At 45.7% G+C, this 24,231-nt stretch overlaps 1 protein-coding gene across 2 annotated transcripts in view; it reads left to right on the forward strand.

Moving 5' to 3' along the window:
- Positions 1–24,231, forward strand: part of LOC147440196 (ATP-dependent zinc metalloprotease) — a 73,146-nt gene that overhangs the window by 14,085 nt on the left and 34,830 nt on the right. Inside the window, exon 4 of one of the 2 annotated variants that reach the window (XM_086529979.1) lies at positions 16,305–16,369. In XM_086529979.1, the coding sequence (XP_086386105.1) occupies positions 16,305–16,369 (65 nt within the window). Of the gene's footprint in view, positions 1–16,292; positions 16,370–24,231 lie in introns of both variants that reach the window. The other variant, XM_086529978.1, reaches the window with a different exon arrangement.

The raw sequence follows: 24,231 nt of genomic DNA on the forward strand, positions 1-24,231 counted from the left end.
CCAGCTCTTTTTGTGAGTACAGTTTTCGCTTTTCTGCACTTGTTTGTCGTTTTAGCTTTCGTCCCGACTTGAGAGGAGAATCAATGGCCTCATGTCATCTTGAGTGAATCTCAGCAATCGGGTAATCCTTAGGTGTTTTGCAAATTCCTGGCCTCTGGAGTACTTGATCAATCTTTTCACACACGTGTCAATTTGCAATTGCCATTTGTACTTCGCTCTGGCAAACTCCCCCGTGTCACGAGGACGTGGCAGTTATTAACCATGTCACAGAGATGTGGCAACTGCTAACCTTGGTTGTTGGTTTCTTTCCAATGGGGTTTATTTTATTTGTTTAAGACCCTCTTCTTGAAGTAGCAAACGGTCGGACATTGTATGGCCAATGTGAACGGTAGATTCACCCGCAGACGGGAAGTGGTCGGCACTGGAATTCGTATGGTAAGAGGATGTCTAGGCTCAGAGCAAGATCATATAGGTCCCCCCGTCGCACTTAGCAAGTTGGTGGATACTAGGAAGTGAACTCAATTAAGGCGTAAAGTCAAGGTGGGACTTCCAACAAAAAGTATCCGACAGTTGGGCCACATTGCATTTTTGGATGCGGTCCCAATGAGGATAGATGGTCAGAAGACCAGTGGGAGCCCAACGGAAGCATCTCCTAAAATTTAGGGAACTGCTATTTTGGGCCACGAAATGTGTTCGCGTCATTACCTTCGGTATGACTAGGGAACACTTTACAACTCTGCCGCGAAGTCAATTGACGCACCAGTTGAGATATTTTTAGCAGGGAAAGCCCAAACTCGGAAACTGGGCGACGTGTCAGCTTGTGAGCGATTCTGCCACTCTGGGAGGCAAAAACGAGCTGCATATCATCAAAGGGGGCGCCATTTTCAGCCATAGGCGGATTGCAACAGGTACAGAAGCTATGGAATGCTTACCTTGCCCTCTATGCACAGTATGGTGACGGGAGTGATGCCCCGCACGCTACATACTGCTCTCTTTCTCCCCTACGTGCAGTTATGTGATGCCCCACAAGAGGGCTACTCATTTGACTGATGTACAGTTGTGTGGGTTCATGCTTTTGTGCTGAGGCAAGAGCCTCCTTGAGCAGGAACAGGGGTAGCTAACTGCTGCTCCAAAGCAGGCACTGGTGAGGGTTATAACCTCACCGTATAGGTGCAAAATCAGCGCTCTGTATGCGCTGTAATTTGACTGTTTTTCAGCCATACGGACGCCAGGATCATTGGGAATCGTGCCCCACTGGCAAAGGACAGTTAGGGGACTGTTTGGGGCTGAAAACAGGGCAAAAACCAGTAAATACAGCGTGCTGAATTTACTGTTTTTGGACAGGAATCAGAGGGTATACGACAGTGCAAGCGAGTTCCAGCAGGGGAATTGGTTTCGCGCAAGTTTTGGGGTTGTTATGCTGCCGAAATTTGGCCAAATCAAATGGTATCTAGGTGGATACACGTGAAGGATTCCCAGGACCTTACCTTGTAATTTACCCTCCTAAAGAATAAAGAAATACCGAAAGGGGCGCCAATTTTGGGGCCTACAGGTTGTCGGCGTCTGCTCGGAGCATTCTAGCTTCCGAGCCGTGTGTGAGTTGAAGTGTTAACTCTCGTCGCAGGTTCTCTTTGCAAAGTGCTCTGTGTGTGTGTATAAAGTAAAGAATTTCGGGTGAAAGCCAACGCCTACCCCCCTACGGGCCGGTTACACCCCGTCGGAAGTTTGTTCGTGGCTGGCATTTCAGGGTGCCCCTTAACACAGAGTGATGAAGAGGGGAGCGCACTCGATGCGCGATGGACTAAGGGTGGGAGTGGCTAGTAAGTATGGGGCAGGGACAAAAAGATTCTTTGACGAAAATATTAAACCCATGTGTGCTGCAGAAGGGATCGGATCCTTCGTTAAAGAAGAATCTTTCTGAGTCCTGATACCACTATTACAAGCTTGGACACTCCAAGCGAGAAATCAATAGCAACACACGAACAGAAAGTGCAAACTTACTAAACTTGATGAGAGAAAGAGAGATGGAGAGTCGACACGGCATGTCGGAGTTCTGTGCCCAGAAGCATTGGTCCCAAAGACTCGCCCCCCCTTCGGGTTTTTTTTATTATTACGAGTCGCAACAGTACAACTCCCAAGGGTCCTTTGCTCTCAGACTCTACGTCTAGATGCTCCGCAGAGCGAGAGGCCCAAGAAGGGTGCTTATAAATAGTACAAGGGTTGCCCAAAAGCAGAGCCCCAAAAGCACTTCTTCCAAAAGCGCTAAATTCCAAAAGCATCTACACACAAAAGCTGCCCAAAAATGCCAACAGCGCAAAACGTGAAATCCGTACAATCTGTCACGTCATCATCAGCAACGCAATTTGTGGATTTCTGTCTCAAAGATCAAGCTTTTGTCTTTTAGGGTTTTAGGCCCCTTGACCGGTGCACCATAAGTTCTTTAAGTTATTATTGGGTTAAGATTTCAAAATCCTAACTTCTTTTTAGCCCTCTCGACCACAACTTGTGCAAGTTCTTCCGGGATCAGTTTCTCCTTGTCCTGTCTTAGGAGGACCGATATGCTTTCAGAAAATCACATGATTGGAGCTTTGATACCATTGTAATGGAAGGGCACCACATGCCAACGGGAAAGAACATATTGAACAAACTTTAGACTCTTCAAAACAACTGAACTGAAAGAGAAACACTACACACGAGACATGGAGTGGTGGAGTTCCAACCCAAGAGAGCACTGGCCCCAAACGATGGTGCCCCTTTCGGTATTTCTTTATATTGCTTCCACCAAGTACAATGCGTGTGGCTCTGCTCTGTTTCACCCACCGAGTAGAATGCCAGAGTGAGCACCATTGCACGTATTTAAAGGCCCCGGTCTATCTAAAAGCAGTGTACATGAAAAACATCAAGGCCATCTACAAGCAGTTTACATGAAAAGCATGGAGTCCAACAACATCTGATCTCCAAAAGCATGCGCCAAAGCTGCTGGCGCAATTCACGGAAGTCCATATAGCCTACCATGACAGTTTTCAACAGTACCAGATCAGCCTTGGTGTTTTGCAGATCCCATATCAGCCCTGGCGTTTTGCAGATTCCAGATCAGGACCAGCGTTTTTGCTACAGATACCCTGCCGTTTTTAGGTTGCAGATCAGCCTCAGCGTTTTGCAGTTTGCCGGCGCCAGATCAGCCTTTGCATCAGCGTTTTCAGTTTTCATCACTTAGACTCCGCAAGATCAGCCCCAAACCTCCTAGATCTCACCTGCCTGCAACAAATCCTCGCTGCATGGTCAGGTCAGCCAGCGTTTTCAGTTTCAGCCCGCTGTCCGGCAGATTTCAGCATCTGTGTTTTCAGCACATCGTCATCCCCACCGCCGTCCTCGCTGACAGTGTTAGAATTCAGGAGTTAGCAGATTGCAGATTTCAGATTTCAGCCCCTGGCGTTTTTCAGATTTCAGCCCGTCTTATCGTCGTCATCATTGTCGTCGACATCGTCCTCAAGTCATTGCATCTAGACCATTGTACCAGATTTATGCAATTAATAGCATAGACCTCTCGCGCCATAGAGAGTGGGGCCCTTGGAGGAGGGTTTGACAGCTTTCATCCGGGTAGCCTTGGCACCAGACCCGCCCATGTACCACATCTTACATCCCCCCATTAGTACAGGATGGAGCTAGATAGCTTGATGCATTCTCATGATTGTACTACCTTGAGCATATAGACATGCATATACCCCTAGAGATAGAGCTCCATCCCTCCTCAGATACTCCACTACCTACATTCAGTTCAGTTTTGTATCAGTTTTGTTTCATTTGTCTTTCCGATAGACGGATGACATACACACCATGTACATTTGATTTGTCTCATAGGCCGAAATCGGCCTGACATAGACGTTAAAAATCTTTCTTTCTTTTCTTTCTTTCTCTCTCTCTCTCTCTCTCTCTCTCTCTCTCAGTCTCAACACCTTCATTCACAGTGTCATTCACTTTGTTTGTGATCATTTGCACACTCTCACTGAAGAACGGAAGGCTCTCCCTTTCGTAAGTAAAAGGAACCCTCCAGCACAGTTTGGAGCACTCATCTTGAGCAAAGTTCAACATTCACTTCCGTTGCACCTTACAACTAGGGTTTCCGTGGCAAGCATTTTGGGATACTCACTTTGCCATATGTTGCACTCCGAAGGAAGATGTCAAATGTCATGTAATTTGCCAAGTCCTTGGAGTGTGTAGCTTGGTAGCTATAGACATCCACCAGTGCATGGCATCGTCTCTAAAAAAAGAGGTGGCTCGAAAGATTTTTGATCCTTCTGGAATCTGAGAAGTTCCCCATGGCATAGATATTGCTCAACTGCTGCAGAATTGTAAAGCTTTCCTTGGATCTCTCTCTCTTGAAAAGGGATTTTTTTTTTTTTTTTTGGGTGAAATTTGGAAGAGCCATCTTGCTCTGTCTCCTCTTGGAATGACGGGTATGCTTGTAGAAAAGCACATGACTGAAGCTCTAAGACCACTGTAACAGGAGGGCACCATGTGCCAACGGAAAAGAACAAGCTGAACAGACTTTAGACGCTTCTAAATAAGTGAACGAAAAGAGATGCACAACACACAAGACACGGAGTGGCAGAGTTCCACCTCAAGAGAGCACTGACCCCAAACCTTGACGTCCCTTTCCATGTTTCTTTAAATTGCTTGAACTCAATACAACATCTGTGGCTCTGCTCTGCATCTCCATGTGGTAGAATGCCAGAGAGAGAGAGAGAGCCCACAATTCATATTTGAAGGCCCTTGAATGCAGTTTACATGAAAAGCATTAGATCCTAAAAGCATCTGGTCTTAAAAGCTGCCTGCACAATTCATGGAAGTCTGTACAGCTTGCCATGTCATCAGCTAGTGCAAAACGTGGGGGTCCGTACAACCGCCACGTCATCAACAGGTCAATACAATTTACGACAAATCTGTCTTCTTAGGCCAGTTTACTTGTGTGTCTTTGCTTTATTTTTATGCCCCATTGGACGGGGTTCCATATGTTGTTGAGGGTTAGGATTTTAATCCTAACCTTTCTTTAATACTTGGGCCACTTGGCGAGGAATTGTAAGTTGGTGAGAACTTCATCTTCTTCTACTTCTGCTAGGGTTTAGGCCCCTCGGCCAGGATCTGCAGGTTGGCTAGGGTTAGGCTCGGGGAGCCCTAACCCGTTGGGTCTTCAGCGGCTTGACACGTCAGCAGTTTGTGACAACTGCCATGTCATCAACAGGTTAGCGCAATTTTCGGCCTACCACGTCAGCATCTTCTACGCAAGTCTTCAGTGTGTGTGTGTGTGTGTGTGTGTGTGAGTCTGCTCTATTTTAAGGTTTAGGCTCCTTGGTCGATGATCTGCAAGTTGGTTAGTCGGTTGGGTGTTAATATTTTTACCCATTTGTTATTTAGACCACTCAGCAAAACTTTATAAGTTGGTGGGAACTTCTTCTTTTGCTACTTCTCTTACTGCTCCTCTTGCTAGGGTTTAGGCCCCTTGGCTAGGATCTCCAGGTTGGCTAGGGTTAGGGCCAGGGTTCCCAACCTTAGGTCTCTAGTGGCTTAACATGTAAGCAGTTTGTGACAAAAGGTTTTGTGAGTGATAGAGAGAGGTCAAAGTTGACGATGCGGAAGCGTAGAGCAATGGTGAGAATACACGAGAGAGAGAGAGAGAGAGAGAGAGAGAGAGAGAGAGAGAGAGAGAGAGAGAGAGAGAGAGAGAGAGAGAGAGAGTTGAACCAACCAATTAGGCAATGAATTAGTGATTATACAGTGGGGGCAAGGTGCTGCGTATATACTAGTCTGGGGGCCCTTAAGTACCCCCCTTAGTAAATTGCCTACAAGACTTTGACAAATAAGTAAAATAAATACCTAAATCCAAAATAAATATTGGGATCACATTGGACTATTCGCGTGAGATGCTATAACTTTAACACCCTCTTTGTAGCTCATAATGGACATATGTAGGAAGATCAAGCCGATGACGAAGCTACCATGGACACCCCAGCAGAGGATCCGTCCACTGGATACACTTTGGTTTCGCAACCTCCCAACTTTTTTGCCTTAGAAGAAGGCCGTCATGAGCACCGTTTGTAATTATTTTCGGCGAGTGATCGGGCGGAAACACAGAGAAAACTACAATTTACACACTTGACAACACTGCTTGTACTTCAAATCAACTCTAAGGAAAAGGGAAGAGAGAATCCATGCGAGACAGAGAATGGAGGAGTTCCACCCCCTAGACAGCACTGGCCCCATGGGTTGGCGCCCATTTGGGTATTTCTTTATTATTATGTCGCAAAACTACAAGCTTGGGGCTCTCCTCTACTTCTCCATGTGGTAGAATTCTAGAGAGAGATCCCTATTTATAACTTTAAAGGGCCTTGGCCCAAACTCAAAAGCAGTACATGAAAAGTAGCAGTCTAAAAGCATTTGGTACCAAAAGCAAGCGCCTCATGGCTGTCCATACAGTGTTGCTACGTCAGTATCTGCCAACGCAATTTGCGAAAACTGCCGTAAAGCCTGCCACGTCAACATATGTTACACAATTTTCTTGTTTTTGTGTGTGCGCCTTTTTTTAAAATTAATTTAGGCCCCTCGGCAAAGACTTGTAAGTTGGGTGGGGTTACGATTAAAATTCCTAACCCATGTATAAGTTGACCCACTCAGCGAGACTTCAAAAGTTGGTTTTCTTGAGTGAGTCCATTTTCTTATAGTGTTTTTAGACGCTTCGGATGGGATCTGCAAAACTCAATCAAGTTAGTTCAAAACCCGAAGGTCCTCGGATGTTCCTAGTGCCATGCACATATGCAAATACCACTCGGAGGAACTATCAGGGTTCAGGGGATTTTGACTTTGACATAGAGATTGGTATGGACCACCTTTCTAGGGTGAGTGAATTTGTGACTGGCCAAACAATGCAGTGATCAGATGCACCTATGACCTCGACGGAGAAACCCTAACCCTAAAAGCCGTTACATCTTGCCTTCTAAAATCAAAGCAATTGTCCTCGATTGCACGAAACACTAAAAGAGAGAGAACTTTTTCATTTATCAATCAATTATGTGCACTAGTGCAATGATGACTTTTATGCATGAAAAGTAATCTTTGAATTGGCCAAGAACTTCAGTGCAAAGTTCCAACGTTTTGGGCACACACACTCTCTCTCTAGCGTTTTCATCTCTCTAGCGTTTTGGTGTGTGCGGCTCTCTCTAGAATTTTTTCTATCACCATTGATCTCTCTTCCTCTCTCTAGCGCTCCCGCTCCTTCCCGTGTAGACACCCTACACGACGCGTGATTGCTTGCAGGTGGTTGCCATGCTCGTACGGTGGGTGGTTTGTGCTAGGAGCTTGTGTACGAGGAAATCTATCGCGATAGGTCGGAGATCCATTGGCTGCCCGGTCTCGAGAGGAGGCTTGCTCGCAATTGCAGACGAGATCATCACCCGATTTACCCTTTTCCACTACACCTTTGACAAGTCCCATGGACATGTAGGCTCCTTGCAGGCTTAGGTATTTCTCCCCCCACCTGTTTTTGCCTTCCCAGGGCCCTAGGGGTCCCTTTGCTCTTCTTCTCCTAGTTTTCCCGTTTTTTTGGCTTTTTACTGGGTTGTGGGATGCCAAAAGTGGGTTGGTAGCTGGGGCATGGGACCTATATATGGGTCCCATTCCCCAGCTGGGACCTATATATGATTCCCTATTGCATTGCAGTTCACTTCCAAAGGGGGGCGCCCTCCCTTTGGTGCCCTAGGGGGCATGCATTAGGAGTCGTCCAGGAGAGGCAGCAGCAGAGGGGGGCAGCCTTAACGTTTTTGGGCAGCCTCCCAGATTTGCAGTTTTGGTCACCAGCCAGGAGCAGCTAGACAGAGAGTACACGCAGCACGAGGGGAAGCCAATCAGCTCCTGGAGGTCCTTCCACTATGTTGCAGCCTGTTCTTCATGCACCCAGCACAGCAGTACTAGATCTGATGATCCTCAGGGCACGTCTTCCCTTTGCAAGGTGGTGGTTTACCTTTGTTGATCCTGTGCTTGCTCGGTTGGTTCCGAGTTGTTGCCAAAGATCTCGTGTGTAGGAGTAGTTTGCAGTGTTAGTAGCAGTGTTGTGTGTCAAGGAGCTTTCCATCGAGGGCATGTAGCATTTATGCCGGACCTCATCAGGACACTTGTGTATGCGGCGTTGTGATCAGTATGGAGAGCCTTTCCCAGATCTCTCTCCCTCTCTTTCTCTCTCTCTCTCTCTCTCTCATTCGCAGATGTCCCGTTTCTTTTTACCTTAGTGATCTCTCTTCTCCACGGTTTCCTTGTTCATGTATGTGGCATTGTTGGTGTTCTAATGTCACGACAATCTTATTGGAGTCGAGCCATATCGAAAGTCAAGGTGTCCACCCGATCGGAGGCCAGTTCGTGTCTTTATTGCATCTTCCGCTTCCTATTCTGACAACTGAACCTATCCACAACAGTCCAGATACCATCATACCCACCTTGAGTCCTCGGGAGATCAGAGATAGATTCGGTAGAAACTCTCCCATAGTCTATTTGGACATTGACCCTGGATACTGGAAAGTTGAAACGTGTTCTTGATGGTGATTTTGCTCAGCTCTAGACATTATGTACCCTACAACACCACGAAGCCTATCTGTTTCTTCTTTGCACCGTGGAAACAAAAGTGTCCAACCCGGTAACACTGTAACAGACTTGGACACTCCAAGTCAAGAATCAATCACAACAGCACCAAATATCCACTTCAAAACATTTCACAGTTCACAATAGATTTGCACTGGCCCGGCGGAGTTCCGTGCCTAGAGATATTGGCCCCAAAGACTGGCGCCCCTTTCGGTATTTCTTTATGTATTAATCAGTTCAAAGTACAAGAGTGGTTCGGGTCTCACTCTCAGACTCTGCGTTCAGATGCTGTGCAGAGTGGGAGCCCAAACCACTTACTTAATGTTTACAAGGGATGCCAAAAGCAGAGCCCCGAAAAGCTTCAAATCAAAAGCCTAAAAATAAAAGCAAAGGCTCTTTCCTCTCTCAAGCTCTCTTGAGTTTTTAAAATAAAGCAAGAGAGACTCTCTCTCTCTTTCTCTCATAATTTGCGTTGAGCAAAAGCTGCTTTTTTCCCAGCGCAAAATCCGGAAAGTTCCGTACGGTGCCACGTCATCATGTTAGCGCTTTTTCCAGGTTTCAGCCTGCTGCCCTTTTAGCGTTAGGGTTTTTTTTTGCTGTTTTTAGGGTTTTTGACAGATTTTAGGGTTTGCAGGTTTTAGGGTTAGGGCTTCTAGAATTAGGGTTTCCAGCAGCATTCAGGTTTAGGGTTTCCCGCATGCTCTCGGGCAGACACGTCATCACTTTGTGACATACCCCCCTCTTGAAAGCATCGTAATCGCCCTCGATTACGTCTGCAAAACAGACAGAGGCCATAAACCGTCTTAGCAGACACTGATTGTTAGTACCTACGTACTAGGAACACACATCTAGCACATGTACCAATCGACAGTCCATCACAGGACATCACAGGACATCACATGACACTCAACATTCATTCGGATCTTAGACCATGATTTATCGGCAACGTAGCTAGCAATCGCATTTAGATCCAATCGGGACCTCATCGATGTCCGATTGACTAACCCCTATTGCACCCATGTCTATTCGAGATCAATTAGACCAAAATGCTGCAGTCATTTCGTCTATCAGTTCCTGCACTTAAAAGAAGTCAAGAACAAATCAGTATCATAATCAGGAATTCCAGTTCATAAAGTGATTCAACAGAATACTGTCAGCTCTCAGTATCCCTGAAGCTCAAAGAGACATCAGTGACTTTAGTATCAAAATCGAGGCATCTATTGACAAAGGAGCGGAGTGACTCTCCTCTTGTGCATCCCACTGCACCAGATCTCCGGTCAAGCTGAATTCTGGGTTCCATTTGGAGTAGACTATGCTAAACCAAAAGCATCGAGGTAAAGTTTCACAATCCGAGGAGTATCTGCTGGGTCCTCCTCCTCCATCCACTTCGCATTCAATGCAGGGTAATTCTTGAACTTGACCAAGAACCGCCTTCGGACTTTACCTTTCTTCGTATCCTTATGTGCCAAAATCTGTTCAGGAACAAGGATCTCCTCCTTTTCTTCCACTTTGGGTTGCTCATCAGGCTCCCCATCATTAGGCACATCACCTTTAAAAGGTTTCAAGAGACACATGAAATGCATTGTGAATCCTCCAAGTATCAGGCAGTTTCAGTCGGAAGGAGACATCATTTATCTTGTCAGTGATCTGGAAAGGTCCGTATTATCGCATACTAAGCTTTGGAAAAAGCCTGTCCTTTCCCTTTTTCTTGCTCAGGTGTGCCTTCTTAAAACGTAAGAGCACCCAATTATCCTCCTTCAATTTCAAGCGCGACGATGGTGATCCGTTTTCTGTCGTTATTGAGATTTCTGCGAAGTCTCGCAAACCTTGGCAAAAGCCGTATCTAAGTCTTGGGTATATTCATCCGCTTCAAAAATCTTATCTTTCGTGCTTAGGAAGGGTGGAACCTTCGCAGCACGTTCAACAATCTCAAATGGCGCCTTCCCTGTTGAAGAGTGTATCGTGTTATTGTAGGCAAATTCCACCAAAGGTAGGTACTTTTCCCGTTGAGTCTTCTCATCCGAGATATAAGACTTCAATAAATCTAGAACCACTGAATTTGCAATCTCAGATTGCCCGTCAGTCTGCGGGTGGAACGATGACGAGAACTGCAACCACGTGCCAATGTTCTCCCAAATTGCCTTTCAAAACAAACTCGTAAATCTTGGGTCTGTCGGAGACAATCGTCCCATCATGCAATGTATTCTGAAAATCTGGGCCACAAACAGTCTCGCTAAGTGATCCGGCTTGACTGTCTTCTTCACTGGAATGAAATGAGCCTGTTTGCTAAATCTATCAATAACAGTTTAGATACCTTTGTGACCACTCTGTGTTCTCGGGAGATCAAAAATGAAATCCATTGCAATACTTTCCCAGGGCCGGGTGGGTATGGGTAAAGGCTGTAACAATCCCTGTGCTTTATGGCTGTCAAACTTGACCCTCTGGCATACTTAAGCAACTGTGCGCAAACTCTTTCATATCCTTTTTGAGTCTCGACCAAAAGAAGTCTCTCTACCCCTTTCATGGTGGTAGCAATGCCGCGGACAGTGGCATTTAGTCATAACCTTTTCCCTCAACGGCTGTGTAACGCACAACATGGTTTTTCTCATAAGTAGCCATCCCGAATGAAATATCCCACTACTGTCTCCCCATCGTGTATCTGTGTGAAAACGTCTGCAAAATCTGTATTTGTGGCATACTGGTCAACCATATCCTCGAAGCTCCTATGATGTATCGCGGAAATAGGTAGAACCAACTGTTCCGAGACAAAGCATCTGCCACCACATTCTTCTGTCCCTGCACATGGACGATCTGGAAGTGAAACTATGATAAGATGTTCGCCCACTGCATCTGCTTTTCCGAAAGCTGCTTCTATGACAAGAAGTAGCGCAAATTCTGATGGTCTGTAAAGACAGTAAAATCCGCTCCGAGTAGGTAATGCCGCCACTGAGTAAGAGCATGCATAACCGCCAAAAGCTCTCTCTCATAAATCTATGCTGTCATATCTGGCCTTGAGAACAATCGGCTCTCGTAAGCAATGACATGGCCTTCTTGCATTAAGACCGCACCCAGACTATGACCACAAGCATCACAATATACTTCAAATGACTTCTGCAAGTCCGACAAAGTCAAAACTGGTCCTGTAGTCAATTTCTCTTTCAATGTCTGAAAGGCAGTCACTTCTGTGGATCCCCACGAGAAAGGGATTCCTTTCTGTGTCAAGATATGCAAAGGGGAAGCAACCTCTGCAAACTTTCGAATGAACCGCCTGTAGTACGAACACAGTCTCAAGAAGCTTCTAACTTCATGGACATTCTTCAAATCGGGCCAATCACGGATAGTCTCTATCTTGGCCAGATCCATTTGCACTCCTGCTGCTGAGACAATGTGTCCCAAAAAGTGTATCTTTGGTAGGAAAAATTCACTTTTCTTTGCATTAATCACTAACTTGTGATCTTGTAATGCCTGAAAGACCTGAAGCAGATGATCTCTGTGTTCTGCCTCATTCTTGGAGAAAACAATGATATCATCAAAGAAAGTGCCAACAAATAGCTTGTACTCTCGAAAAAAAATCCTATCCATCATCCGATTAAATGTCGCAGGAGCATTGGTTAAGCCAAAAGGCATCACCAAAATCTCAAATAACCCAAAAGTCGTCCGAAAAGCTGTCTTGTAGATGTCTCCCGGTGTGATTCGGTGTGATTCTGATATGATGATATCCACCTTCAAATCAATCCTGCTAAAGCCCGAGGATCCCTGTAATCTGTCGAGTATATCATCGATCCTAGGAATCGGAAATTTGTTCTTGATGGAGATTTTGTTGAGAGCTCTATAACCAATGCGCATTCTCCGAGATCCGTTTTTCTTCAAAACCAACAACACTGGAGAGCAATACGGTGAAGTACTAGGCTGGACAAGACCCTTTTCCAAGAGGTCTTTCACTTGGTTCATAATCTCTTCATTCTTTGCTTGGCTCACACGGTAAGGTGGCCGGTTCGGTGGTGTGCTTCCAAGTATCAGATCAATGGTATGATCTTCAGGCCCTCTAAAAAGCAATCGGCATGAGTGTGGAGAAAAAAAATCTTGGCGTTCTTTTGTTCAGGTCAAAACATATTTGACCTTTATCCATCGTTCATTCTCTCCCAAAAGAATGAGTAAAAAAACTGAAGTTCAGCAAGTACAATGTCTGAGCCCTTCATTTGTCAAAGTCGCATTCTCGGCCGGTAGTTATCCACGGCGTAGTTCTTGTGGTACCAAGGGATTTCGAGGAGAACGTCACTTGCGTGCCCTGAACATCCCTGTCATTGCAAACGACGTTTGCCAATGCTTGGTGTAATGGCAACATCCTGTCCGGGTGCCACTCGAACTATCTCCCCGTGTGGCCTCGGCCTGCCGAGCGTAGTTCCAAATCGAGCGGCCAATTCCAAGTGAAAAGAAGTTGGCCTTGGCTCCTTCAAAAGAGCTTTCTGATCCTTCACTTTTCCCCAAAAGCGGCAAAGTTTGTACTTTCATTCATTTGATTCGGTTCAGCTCCCACGCCATGTGGTACCAATTCTGCTTTTTATCTTCCTTTTCTGCCACGTTTCTCAGCTGCTTTAGAACTTTCTGGCCTTTCTTCATCTTGTTCATTCGGTGCCTTGTTAGGGCACTTCGCGGAGATATGTCCATGTTCCCCGCATCCAAAGCACTTCCCCTCCTTGATGAAGCGAGCTCTCTCCTCAGGAGTAAACTTGGGTCGTGCATCCTTCTTTCCTGGGTTGCTCTTTCTCTTTCTACTTTCATTCGCTGAAGTTTGTTCGGCCCGTTGTGTCATGACCTCATCAGTGCGGTAGGTCAGACTGCCAGAGTGAATGGCAAAACCCCGCTTCGTATGACTCATCAACTCCTGAATAGAAGCTGACTTCTGTTCCAAGCAGTGATCTCGGATCTCTGTAGGTAGACCCAAGGTAAGCCGCTCAAATCTGTTCTTTGAACGAGATCTTCTTGAATGAAGAGGCGGGTAGAAAAGAGCTCCAGAATCTCTTGCAATAAGCATCCACTGTATCTCTATCTCTCTTGGTCATCCGAAGATGGTTCCAAGCAGCTCTTATATCGCGTTCATACTCTTGAGTCAACCAAGAAGAAATAAAAAGCTTCTTAAATTTCAGCCATTTAACTGGCGCAGTCTTGTTTAAAAGAAGCGTGGACCACCAAGTTCGAGCATTCCCCTTAAAATAAGAGGCAGCTCTCCCAATCTTGGAGTGCTCTGAGTAGCGTCCTCACGCGAAAGCGATGTCGAACTGCTGTATAAAAGACAAAGCCTTCGAAGCATCTTTGTATCTTGAAAAATTGTCAAATTTGATGGACTGTCCACCTTCCTTAAACTCTCGGAATTTCTTGCTTTTATCTTCCAGAAAGTCATACTGGTTGACTTTATAAAAATTCTTCTTGTTCGCATAAAATTTTCCGTCATCGGAGTTTGAACTGTCTGTAGACGAGTCCCTGTAGAAGTGTCACTCACTGGGCGAGAGTTAGACTTCTTTGCCTTTTTCTTGCCCTTTCTGAAGCGTTGTTTCTTTCTTCGCTTTTTGCCTTTTTTGTCTTCTTCGCTCGAATCTGAAGAGCTAGAAGAACTATCAGAAGAAGAAGAAGAAGAAGAAGAAGAAGAAGAAGAACTGGGTACTCCTTCAAATCGAACACGCTTCTTCTGTTTCTTAGCCTTATCAAATGTCGACTGACGACCCAAATAACCCGGGAAGTTAGTGCCTTTCTTTTGCTTTTTGCCGTGCTTTTTAGCTTTATTCTGCGCGTCAAAGAGCTTAGCAATCCGTGCATCAACCACCTCTGCTAATTCCTTCTCTGAATATTTCTTCGTGAGCAGAAGGTTTCTTGAGAGCGGGTTTCAGGAGGGTGGTGTTGTGGTTTTCTGCCATTGCTCGCGCACTTCCTGAGAAGAAGTTTCGCTCATATATTTTGCCAATTTTGGGTCCTTCGCAAAACTGAGCATCATCTTTATTGCATCGCTGATCAATTGACGAGGCTTCATCTGTTGTTGCTTTGCTTGAGTAGGCCGAGGAGGGCCATACTCTGCCGGAATCTTCGTTGTGATCCCTGCCCACATCTTTGGATGCAGAGGGAGTCGACTGACCCTTGCGTGAAGCCATAGGTGCCGCATAATTTTTTTTTCGGATCGGATTTCCTATAGAAGAGAAATCGGCCGTGCTCTGATACCACTGTAACAGACTTGGACACTCCAAGTCGAGAATCAATCACGACTGCACCAAATAACCACTTCAAAACAGTTCATAGTTCACAATAGATTTGCACTGGCCCGGCGGAGTTCCATGCCTAGAGATATTGGCCCCAGAGACTGGCGCCCCTATCGGTATTTCTTTATGTATTAATCAGTTCAAAGTACAAGAGTGGTTCGGGTCTCACTCTCAGACTCTGCGTCCAGATGCTTTGCGCAGAGTGGGAGCCCAAACCACTTATTTAATGTTTACAAGGGATGCCAAAAGCAGAGCCCCGAAAAGCTTGAAATCAAAAGCCTAAAAATAAAAGCAAAGGCTCTTTCCTCTCTCAAGCTCTTTTGAGTTTTTAAAATAAAGTAAGAGATTCTCTCTCTCTTTCTCTCATAATTTGCGTTGAGCAAAAGCTGCTTTTTTCCCAGCGCAAAATCCGGAAAGTTCCGTATGGTGCCACATCATCATGTTAGCGCTTTTTCCGGGTTTCAGCCTGCTGCCCTTTTAGGGTTAGGGTTAGGGTTAGGGTTAGGGTTTCTGGCAGATTTTAGGGTTAGGGTTTCCAGAATTAGGGTTTTCAGCAGCAGTCAGGGTTAGGGTTTCCCGCATGCTCTCGGGCAGACACGTCATCACTTTGTGACAAACACTAACCCCAAGGCTAGCTAGGGTGAGGGGTGTGTTCATAGCCAACTTGACTATTAGGGCATAACATGGCAAAACAAGCCGTCATGTGAAGATACCGAAACCAAAACAGGGAGGAGGTTAAACTCTAATAGGCACAACTCAGTATGCAGGTCTTTTTGCTGGTGCATGCTCGCTGTGTTTGGGGTGTGTGTGTGTGGGAGCCTGTATCGGTACCGGGCTCCACACCCGCTACGGGGCACTATTGATGTTAGTAGGATTTCTTAGTACTTAGTCGATACTGCACACAATGAAGCCGAAGGTTATACGGTCTTATGGGTGACTACCATGGCTTGCAATTTCCTTGCAAGGTGAATTTGTGCCTTTACTACATTCATCTAGGTATCTATTAAGACACTTTTATCCCCCATTCATTCAGCCTCCCTCTCAGAGCCACATTAGGTTCTATGCTTTGTTTTCTCAAATGGCTATGAAAGTCACTTTCTGAAAATAATAAGTGGTGTGCACCGAAGCTGTTTTTTTGCTATGGAACTTGTTTAATGTTCCGAGTCGTATGAATTGTATCACATCATAGTGTTTATTTTTGCAGTAGTTAAGGTTCATCTTAACATGAGTATACGCAAGTGGATGAAGTAAATACAATTATGACATCCAATTTGTGTCCCAAATTAAGGAATTTTGTGTTTCGTGTGCATTTGTCTTCCCATGGAAAACAAGAAATGTTCTCTTTTAACATTCTGCAACAGTCTCGACTTAGTAGGTAAGAATGCACATTGAGCATGGTTGATTGATACTTTTTGGCAGCTTACTTGCTAGGATGTCCTATACGTGGTGTTATCTTGGATCCTGTACAAGCCATGAGGCTAGGAGTTCAAGGTCAGGTAAGGCCTCTTAAAAGATGTACTCAACTTTGGCAGTTTGTATGCTTGAAAATGCATGATACAATGCTGTATTGCATGACACAATGCTTTATTAGTCTTGTTTCAAACGTAGAACAGTAGGAATTTGTAGCAAAATGTTCAAATCCCTAAGTGGATCTCCTTTCTTTCTTTATGTAGAGTTTCTTGGCTTTATTGAATTAAGTATTATAGCAGCAGATTAGGGAGATCCTCAATATCACCCTCCATGTCTTTTCTTAAGAGTATACCTCCGCCTCTGCCTCCTCCCTCTCCTTCCAATTCCATAAACCATGAATAAGTGAGTAAGTGGTGAGACCCTCCCCTTCCAAACCCATAAGTCATGAATAGGCAAGTGCTAGATGGACAAACATGTAATGCGCCATACTTGCACCAATGTGAAAGTGGTGGCAAATTAAAACTTTCTGATAATGAGCATCTTGCCAAGCCATTAAATATGGCTAAACCATGCGTTGTGCCCATGTAAGTTAATGCGCCAAAGTTGTACAAGACAGGGAAAACAATGTGAGGGCGATGTATACATCAAGGTGGTCTGTATGAAGAATGCAAAATGAACCACTGTGGAGGTGTGTAATGCCATGTGATGTGCCCATGGTCTAGACTGAAAAGGACTGAAGATCTTGCCCATGTCTGGAGAGAAGAGTATTGATGCCTCTGTGCTGCCCTTGAGGAGCTTGCTGATTCGCTGAAGTATACCACTGGCTGCAAAGAGTATGGAGAAACTCAGTCCAAATAGCTGTCAAAGTGGTGGATGTAAGGGAAGACTGTGAGGCTTGAATGCGAGCACAACTAGCCTTTCTCATGGTCCAGAGAGTGATGCCACACGTCGTAGTAAAAACTTTGTCAGGAGAGGTCTGACAGTGTGCCCGGTCCATATCCCAATGAAGTAAGCATGAAGATTGGATCTATCGGAGAACCCAAAGGTGTGTGACCCTGGAAATTGCAAAAGCCATGCAACGGCCCTCCACATCACAAATCCATCATGAATGCCCGCTCTGATCAGCAAACAACAAACCACCCTCCACACTATACGGACAAACCGAGAGAAAGAGTGCCTCAAGGACTTTAGTTGCAAAGTACATCTTCTAGAATGACCAATAAAGTGCCAACAGGCAATCCTACGTGTCACAAATCAGCCCTAAAAGTGAGGCGCATACCACAAATCAGCCCTACAAATGGGGCACCCTCCTTTTTATAAGCCAAGGGATTGGATAATTGAAAAGCCAAAGGTTAGACAATTGAAAAGCCAAAGGTTGGCCTCTAAATATGTAAACAAGGGTCTCTCTGGGATTCTATTCTACCGCATGGAGAAGTAGAGGACAGCCCCGGACATTGTACCCTTGCGAATTAATAATAAAGAATTACTGAGAGGGGCGCTAGTCTTTGGGGCCAGTGCTGTCTACGGGTGGAACTCTGCCACTCCGTGTCTTGCGTGGATTTTCTCTTTCCCTCTCTGTTATTCAAGTTGTTTTGAAGTACTAAAGTGTTGCTAAGTGTGTAGATTGCAATTATCTCCTTGTTTGCTTCCGATCACTCGCCGGAAGTGATTACAACCAAAGGTCAGATAAACGAAAAGCAAAGGTCGCGGACAATTGAAAAGCCAAGGGTCAGGGGCAGTCAATGTCACAGACTGCTGACGTGTCAAGCCATTGAAGACCTAGAGGGTTAGGACTCCCTGGGCAGATTCTGGCCAAGGGGCCTAAACCCTAGCAAAAGGAGGAGAAGCATAGAGGGTTTACCAACTTACAAATTCCACGGAGTGGCCCAAATAATAAACGAGTTAGGATTAAAAATCCTAACCCTTGACAACTTACAAGAACCGGTGGAGAGGCCTAAAACCCTAAAATAAAACAGGACACACTCACACCCCAAACTTGTGTAAAAACTGATGACATGGTAGGGTGTATGAAAATCCGTGAATTGCATTGGCTATTGATGATGTGGCAACATTGTATGAGCAGGCCTCTAGGCGCTAGCTTTTGGACCAGATGCTTTTAGAACAAACTGCTTTTCATGTAACTGCTTTTGGAATATGTGCTGTTGTTTCTCTCTCTGGCATTCTACCTTGTGGGAGATGTAGAGCAGAGGCACAAAGTTGTACCCTATTGAAGCATTACAAAGAAATATCGAAAGGGGTGCCATCGTTTTGGGTCATTGCTGTTTAGGAGTGAACTCCGCCACTTCGTGTCTCTTTTGAATTCTCTCTTTCTGTCTGTTTAGTTGTTTTAAGTGCTAAGCATCTGTCTCAGTCCGTTCTTTTCACTTGGCACCTGGTGCTTGTCCCGTTATAGTGGTATTAGAGCTTCAGTCGTGTGCTTTTTTGAAAGCATTTCTTTTTGTTCAGTTGTTTGAAGTGCTAAGCGTCTGTCTCGGTCCGTTCGTTTAAGTTGGCACGTAGTGCTCGTCTTGTTACAGTGGTATCTAAGCTTCAGTCGTGTGCTTTTTTGAAAGCATACGGGTCCTCTCAAGAATTGACAGACCAAGATGGCATTTCTGGATTCCATAGAGTGTTTGCAATTTCTCCTTGACAAGCTTTACGACATCCTCTCAAAGCATCCTCAACAAAGTCTCTTAGTTCTCTAGAGCTTTCAACATTACTTGAATTACATGTTGCCTCCTCTATTGCCTCAGGTTGTTCCTCCTTCTCTTGTTCGAGAAAGCACAAGGGATTCAAATCGACAATCTACCCAGTCTTCGATTTCGATCGGGGGAGTTTTCAGGAATATGGTTCAATCTCCTGATGTGTACCCAATGCAACCGCCTCCTCACCGCCGTTGCCACCAACCACCTCCCCCACCTCCACCCGGATACAATGGTTGGAGTCCGTATGGTTTTTCCTATTATTATCCACATTTTGGAGTTGCACCAAATCAACTGAAGGATTTTAAGGATGGAGGAAGTACAATTAAATTCTTCACTTTTTTTGAAGTGAAAGATAGGAAGAAAGCCTTGCAGTTCCTGCAGCAGTTTGAGAACATCTATGCCTTGGGGATCTACATAGAAGAATCAAAGATCTCCCGAGCCGGAGGATCTCTCAAAGATAATGCTATGCAATGGCAGAGTTCAATTGCTACCAAGCCGCATGCGCCAAGGACTTGGCAGGCTTTCAAGAGTATTTTTGCCTGAAGCTACATGACTTCCTTATTCGAAGTACAGCCTTTGGCAGAATGGGGTAACGTGGAAATGCTTGCTACAGAAACCATGGAAGACTACAACCAAAGGTTCTTGGATGTTTACATTCCTGTGTCTTTCGTCAAGCTGGTTACCTTGGAGGATCAATGTGAGCGCTATACAATCATGTTGCTATCATCATAATAGGAATATTGTCTACCATGGAAGACTACAACCAAAGGTTCTTGGATGTTTACCTTCTCGTGTCTTTCTTCAAGCTGATTATCTTGGAGGATCGATGCGAGCGCTATACGATCATGTTGCCATCACCATTATAGGAATATTGTGTATTTAAAAGTATCTACTATCGAGAACTCATGGACCATGTTGTGGTTGTACAAACTTATGCAAGGAAAATTGGAATCTGTTACGGAAGCGCAACCGACCAATATTCAAAATCCTCGACCACAATGCACCACTCCTCGGGATGCTTGTTACAACTTGACTCAAGTGAGCAAACCTTGTTTGACTCAACACCAACGAGACTATCACGATTGTGACTTGCTACACTCTTCTTGATTCATTACAGATGCAGATGCGAAGTGTGACCAACCCGGGAGGACTCCTGTTCTCGAACGGTCACAATCCTTCGCCCAAAAGTCATATCTCTTCACCAACAGCCACACTCCTTCGACGACCAGTCATGTCCCTTCGACCAATGGTTGCGGCTGTTCATCGAATGGATGTGTCTATTCGCCTAAAGGATGTGTCTCTTCGTGAAGGGTCATACCTTTTCATATGTACCTATTCGTCTCCTATATAAGGAGCCCTTGTATCACACTTTCAATCAATCAAACACGAGTCTTCTGAGTCTTGTTTCTAAGTTCAGCTCAAGTTTCTTAAGTCTTAATCATGAGTTTAAGCACTTAATTAAGGATTAGCACTTAGAATCCTTACAGTGGTATCGGAGCAATTTTTTTTTCCCCGGGACCTAAAGGTTGTGAGCCTCTCATCCTTGCCGCTACCCTCTCCCCCCCTTCCCGGAGTTGCATGGAAGCAGAAGAAAGATGGACAGCTTGAGGTAACCCGAAACCTCTCTTCTAAATAAATAAAGTAAAGCAGAAGACGGAGATGGGTGTCGAGGCATACCGGCTTCAATCCTGGAGTATGCCTCTCCATCAGGAGGTGCCTCTTCGCGTGGACGGGTTACACCTCTTACCATGAAGAGTCGCATCCCCCTGGTATGTCCACCTAGCATGCCCCTTCACCCGGCACCACTCACGTTGCAACCCACAGTGGCATCGTTTGGCAATTTCCTGTTCGGCAATTTCCTCTACGCAAGGCAACACAGCGTATCGTTTTTTAAAACAAACCAGCGTTGGAGTTTTGCTTTTAAGTGGCCACCCATTAAATTTTTAAAGGGTTTGGCCGGCCGTCCAATAATTGCAAGCGGGCACCCTCTTGGTACCAAAAATTAAAAAAAAACTCCACTCCAGCCAGCGCAATGAGGAAATAGCGTGAGAAGTTGCTGCCGAATGCTCTTCTGCAACCTTCCAACGCTACAAATTCTGGCCGTCAACTGGTGCGCCCACGGGACTTGTCGCCATCATGGCCGACGATGCCTTCGATGTTCCAATCCACTTTCTCTCGTACATAGATGAGGTTTCCGAAGACATCTTGCCGGAAAATCCTCCTCTTGCTCACGAAGTGATCGTCATTCCAGATACCCCGAAATCGGAACCCGCACACGAACCGGAAGTGATTATCATTCTGAATTCTCCGTCTCCATAACCTGCACCTCTTCCTGAAGAGATAACGGTTCCTGAACCAAGCACACCGCCAATGGGATTTGATTCATCAAGTTTGGCGCCCGCACCTGCTCGTGTTCCTGCACTACAGCCAACAATTTTGCCGCAGAATTATCTGGTGTGTGTTACCCATCGCCATGCCTCTCGATTACAGGTCTTGGTGGGGTGGCACATATTTGTTACGTGCGGACCTCTTCATTTGCCACATTTCGAGCACATTCTGGGACGGTACCCTCACTTGGCCTATTCTCTGACGGAGTGCCGAGTGGATACAGTGAACGATATCATCTGACAGCGGCCTCTAGTTCGGGTTCACAACAAGTTGCAGCTTCTAGATTACACCTTTAATCCCAGACGACAGACCTCCTATAATGAGGTGGAAGATATAGAGGATTCGGACCTTGGAGAAGATTTCTTGGAGGAGTTCGACGCAACATTAGCAGCAGCTTCGCCTTTTTACGGCAACCACACCTCTCCAGCCTCTCCGAGATATTTCGTCTGAGCTGTTAGAATGTCAGAGACAGACAGTGCTCTTGTTCCACCTGACGATCCGATAGCCATCCTTAGAGAGTAGATGTCCGTTCTCCAAGAGGCGCTTTCCACCGGTCTTGCATCGATGGCATCCCGTTTGGATGTCTTACAGGCATTTTCTTCTTCGAGGACGCAGCCAGCTACACATTTGGTTTCCTCCGTAGCAGAGTCAGTTCTTGAGCATGTCGAATCTCTAGAACCCGAGGTAGACAATCCAGAATTAAAGTACCTTTTAAAATAATAAATGCAACACAGAAAAAGAAAATCGATGCAAAGTTGCTCGAGCCATATTGGACCATTGGCTTTTCAAGATGGATGTTTATTTTGCAAACACCGATCTCATTGAAAGTAAGAAGGTTGCGTTGGCAAGTTCCCTGCTAAAGGATACTGCATTCCTTTGGTGGCGTCAACGAGTTAAAGATGGAAAGATCACCGCTACTTGGGACAAATTCCGGTGCGTCCTTTGCAAGGCTTTTGAGCCTGCAAATGCAGTTTTTCACGCCCAGTCTTCTCTCCGCCGCCTGAGCCAAACTAGTTCCTTGGCCGCGTACATCTCGGAGTTTCAGAAACTAACTCTTGAGATAGAGACTCTCAGTCGTTCCGACAAACTCCACAGTTTTGTTGACGGACTGGAGCCTTCCCTGCGAGATGATGTCCATAAATTTAACCCTGCCACACTGGATGTTGCAATCGCTTATGTTGAGCGTCTCGGCGATAATCGGCGCCCATTCAGAAGTTTCCTTCTTGGCGATCGAGTTTCCAATTCTGCAGGCTCCTCACAACGTAATCATCAATGACAAGGTGGTCAGAATCAACGTTCTTTCTGAGGACCTCAATCTTCGAGACAATACTCTGCAGGACAAAATTCTTTTCGACCCCAATCTTCTGGACAAGCAGCCACTTCCAGAGTCTCATCTTCTGCAAATAATCAAAATCGACGACACAATCGTCCCAATCATTGCAGGAATGGTCGTCGTGATTTCTGGCAGGATACTTCTCTTGGGCAGCAAGCCTCTTCGTCGGCTCCTTCAACCTTCCACTCCAACCGTCCAGGATTATGCACAATTTGCAATGGATAGCACAGGTGGTATGAGTGCCCCAAGAAGCCAAACCCTTCAAATCCTCGCCATAATTCTCACATGGAGACCACAATTTCAGAACCTATCCATGGCCAACCTCCTGTCCCAAACAAAGGCAAGCAAGCAGCACGTTGTCACGAGGACGTGGCAGTTATTAACCATGTCACAGAGATGTGGCAACTGCTAACCTTGGTTGTTGGTTTCTTTCCAATGGGGTTTATTTTATTTGTTTAAGACCCTCTTTTTGAAGTAGCAAACGGTCGGACATTGTATGGCCAATGTGAACGGTAGATTCACCCGCAGACGGGAAGGGGTCGGCATTGGAATTCGTATGGTAAGAGGATGTCTAGGCTCAGAGCAAGATCATATAGGTCCCCTTGTCGCACTTAGCAAGTTGGTGGATACTAGGAAGTGAACTCAATTAAGGCGTAAAGTCAAGGTGGGACTACCAACCAAAAGTATCCGACAGTTGGGCCACATTGCATTTTTGGATGCGGTCCCAATGAGGATAGATGGTCAGAAGACCAGTGGGAGCCCAACGGAAGCATTTCCTAAAATTTAGGGAACTGCTATTTTGGGCCACGAAATGTGTTCGCGTCATTACCTTCGGTATGACTAGGGGAACACTTTACAACTCTGCCGCGAAGTCAACTGACGCACCAGTTGAGATATTTTTAGCAGGGAAAGCCCAAACTCGGAAATTGGGCGACGTGTCAGCTTGTGAGCGATTCTGCCACTCTGGGAGGCAAAAACGAGCTGCATATCATCAAAGGGGGCGCCATTTTCAGCCACAGGCGGATTGCAACAGGTACAGAAGCTATGGAATGCTTACCTTGCCCTCTATGCACAGTATGGTGACGGGAGTGATGCCCCGCACGCTACATACTGCTCTCTTTCTCCCCTACGTGCAGTTATGTGATGCCCCACAAGAGGGCTACTCATTTGACTGATGTACAGTTGTGTGGGTTCATGCTTTTGTGCTGAGGTAAGAGCCTCCTTGAGCAGGAACAGGGGTAGCTAACTGTCGCTCCAAAGCAGGCACTGGTGAGGGTCATAACCTCACCGTACAGGTGCAAAATCAGCGCTGTGTATGCGCTGTAAATTCACTGTTTTTCAGCCGTACGGACGCTAGGATCATTGGGAATCGTGCCCCACTGGCAAAGGACAGTTAGGGGACTGTTTGGGGCTGAAAACAGGGCAAAAACCAGTAAATACAGCGTGCTGAATTTACTGTTTTTGGACAGGAATCAGAGGGTATACGACAGTGCAAGCGAGTTCCAGCAGGGGAATTGGTTTC

This window comes from Adiantum capillus-veneris, chromosome 15 (genome assembly GCF_014529385.1).
Source record: "Adiantum capillus-veneris isolate H3 chromosome 15, ASM1452938v2, whole genome shotgun sequence".
Classification (NCBI taxonomy): domain Eukaryota; kingdom Viridiplantae; phylum Streptophyta; class Polypodiopsida; order Polypodiales; family Pteridaceae; genus Adiantum; species Adiantum capillus-veneris.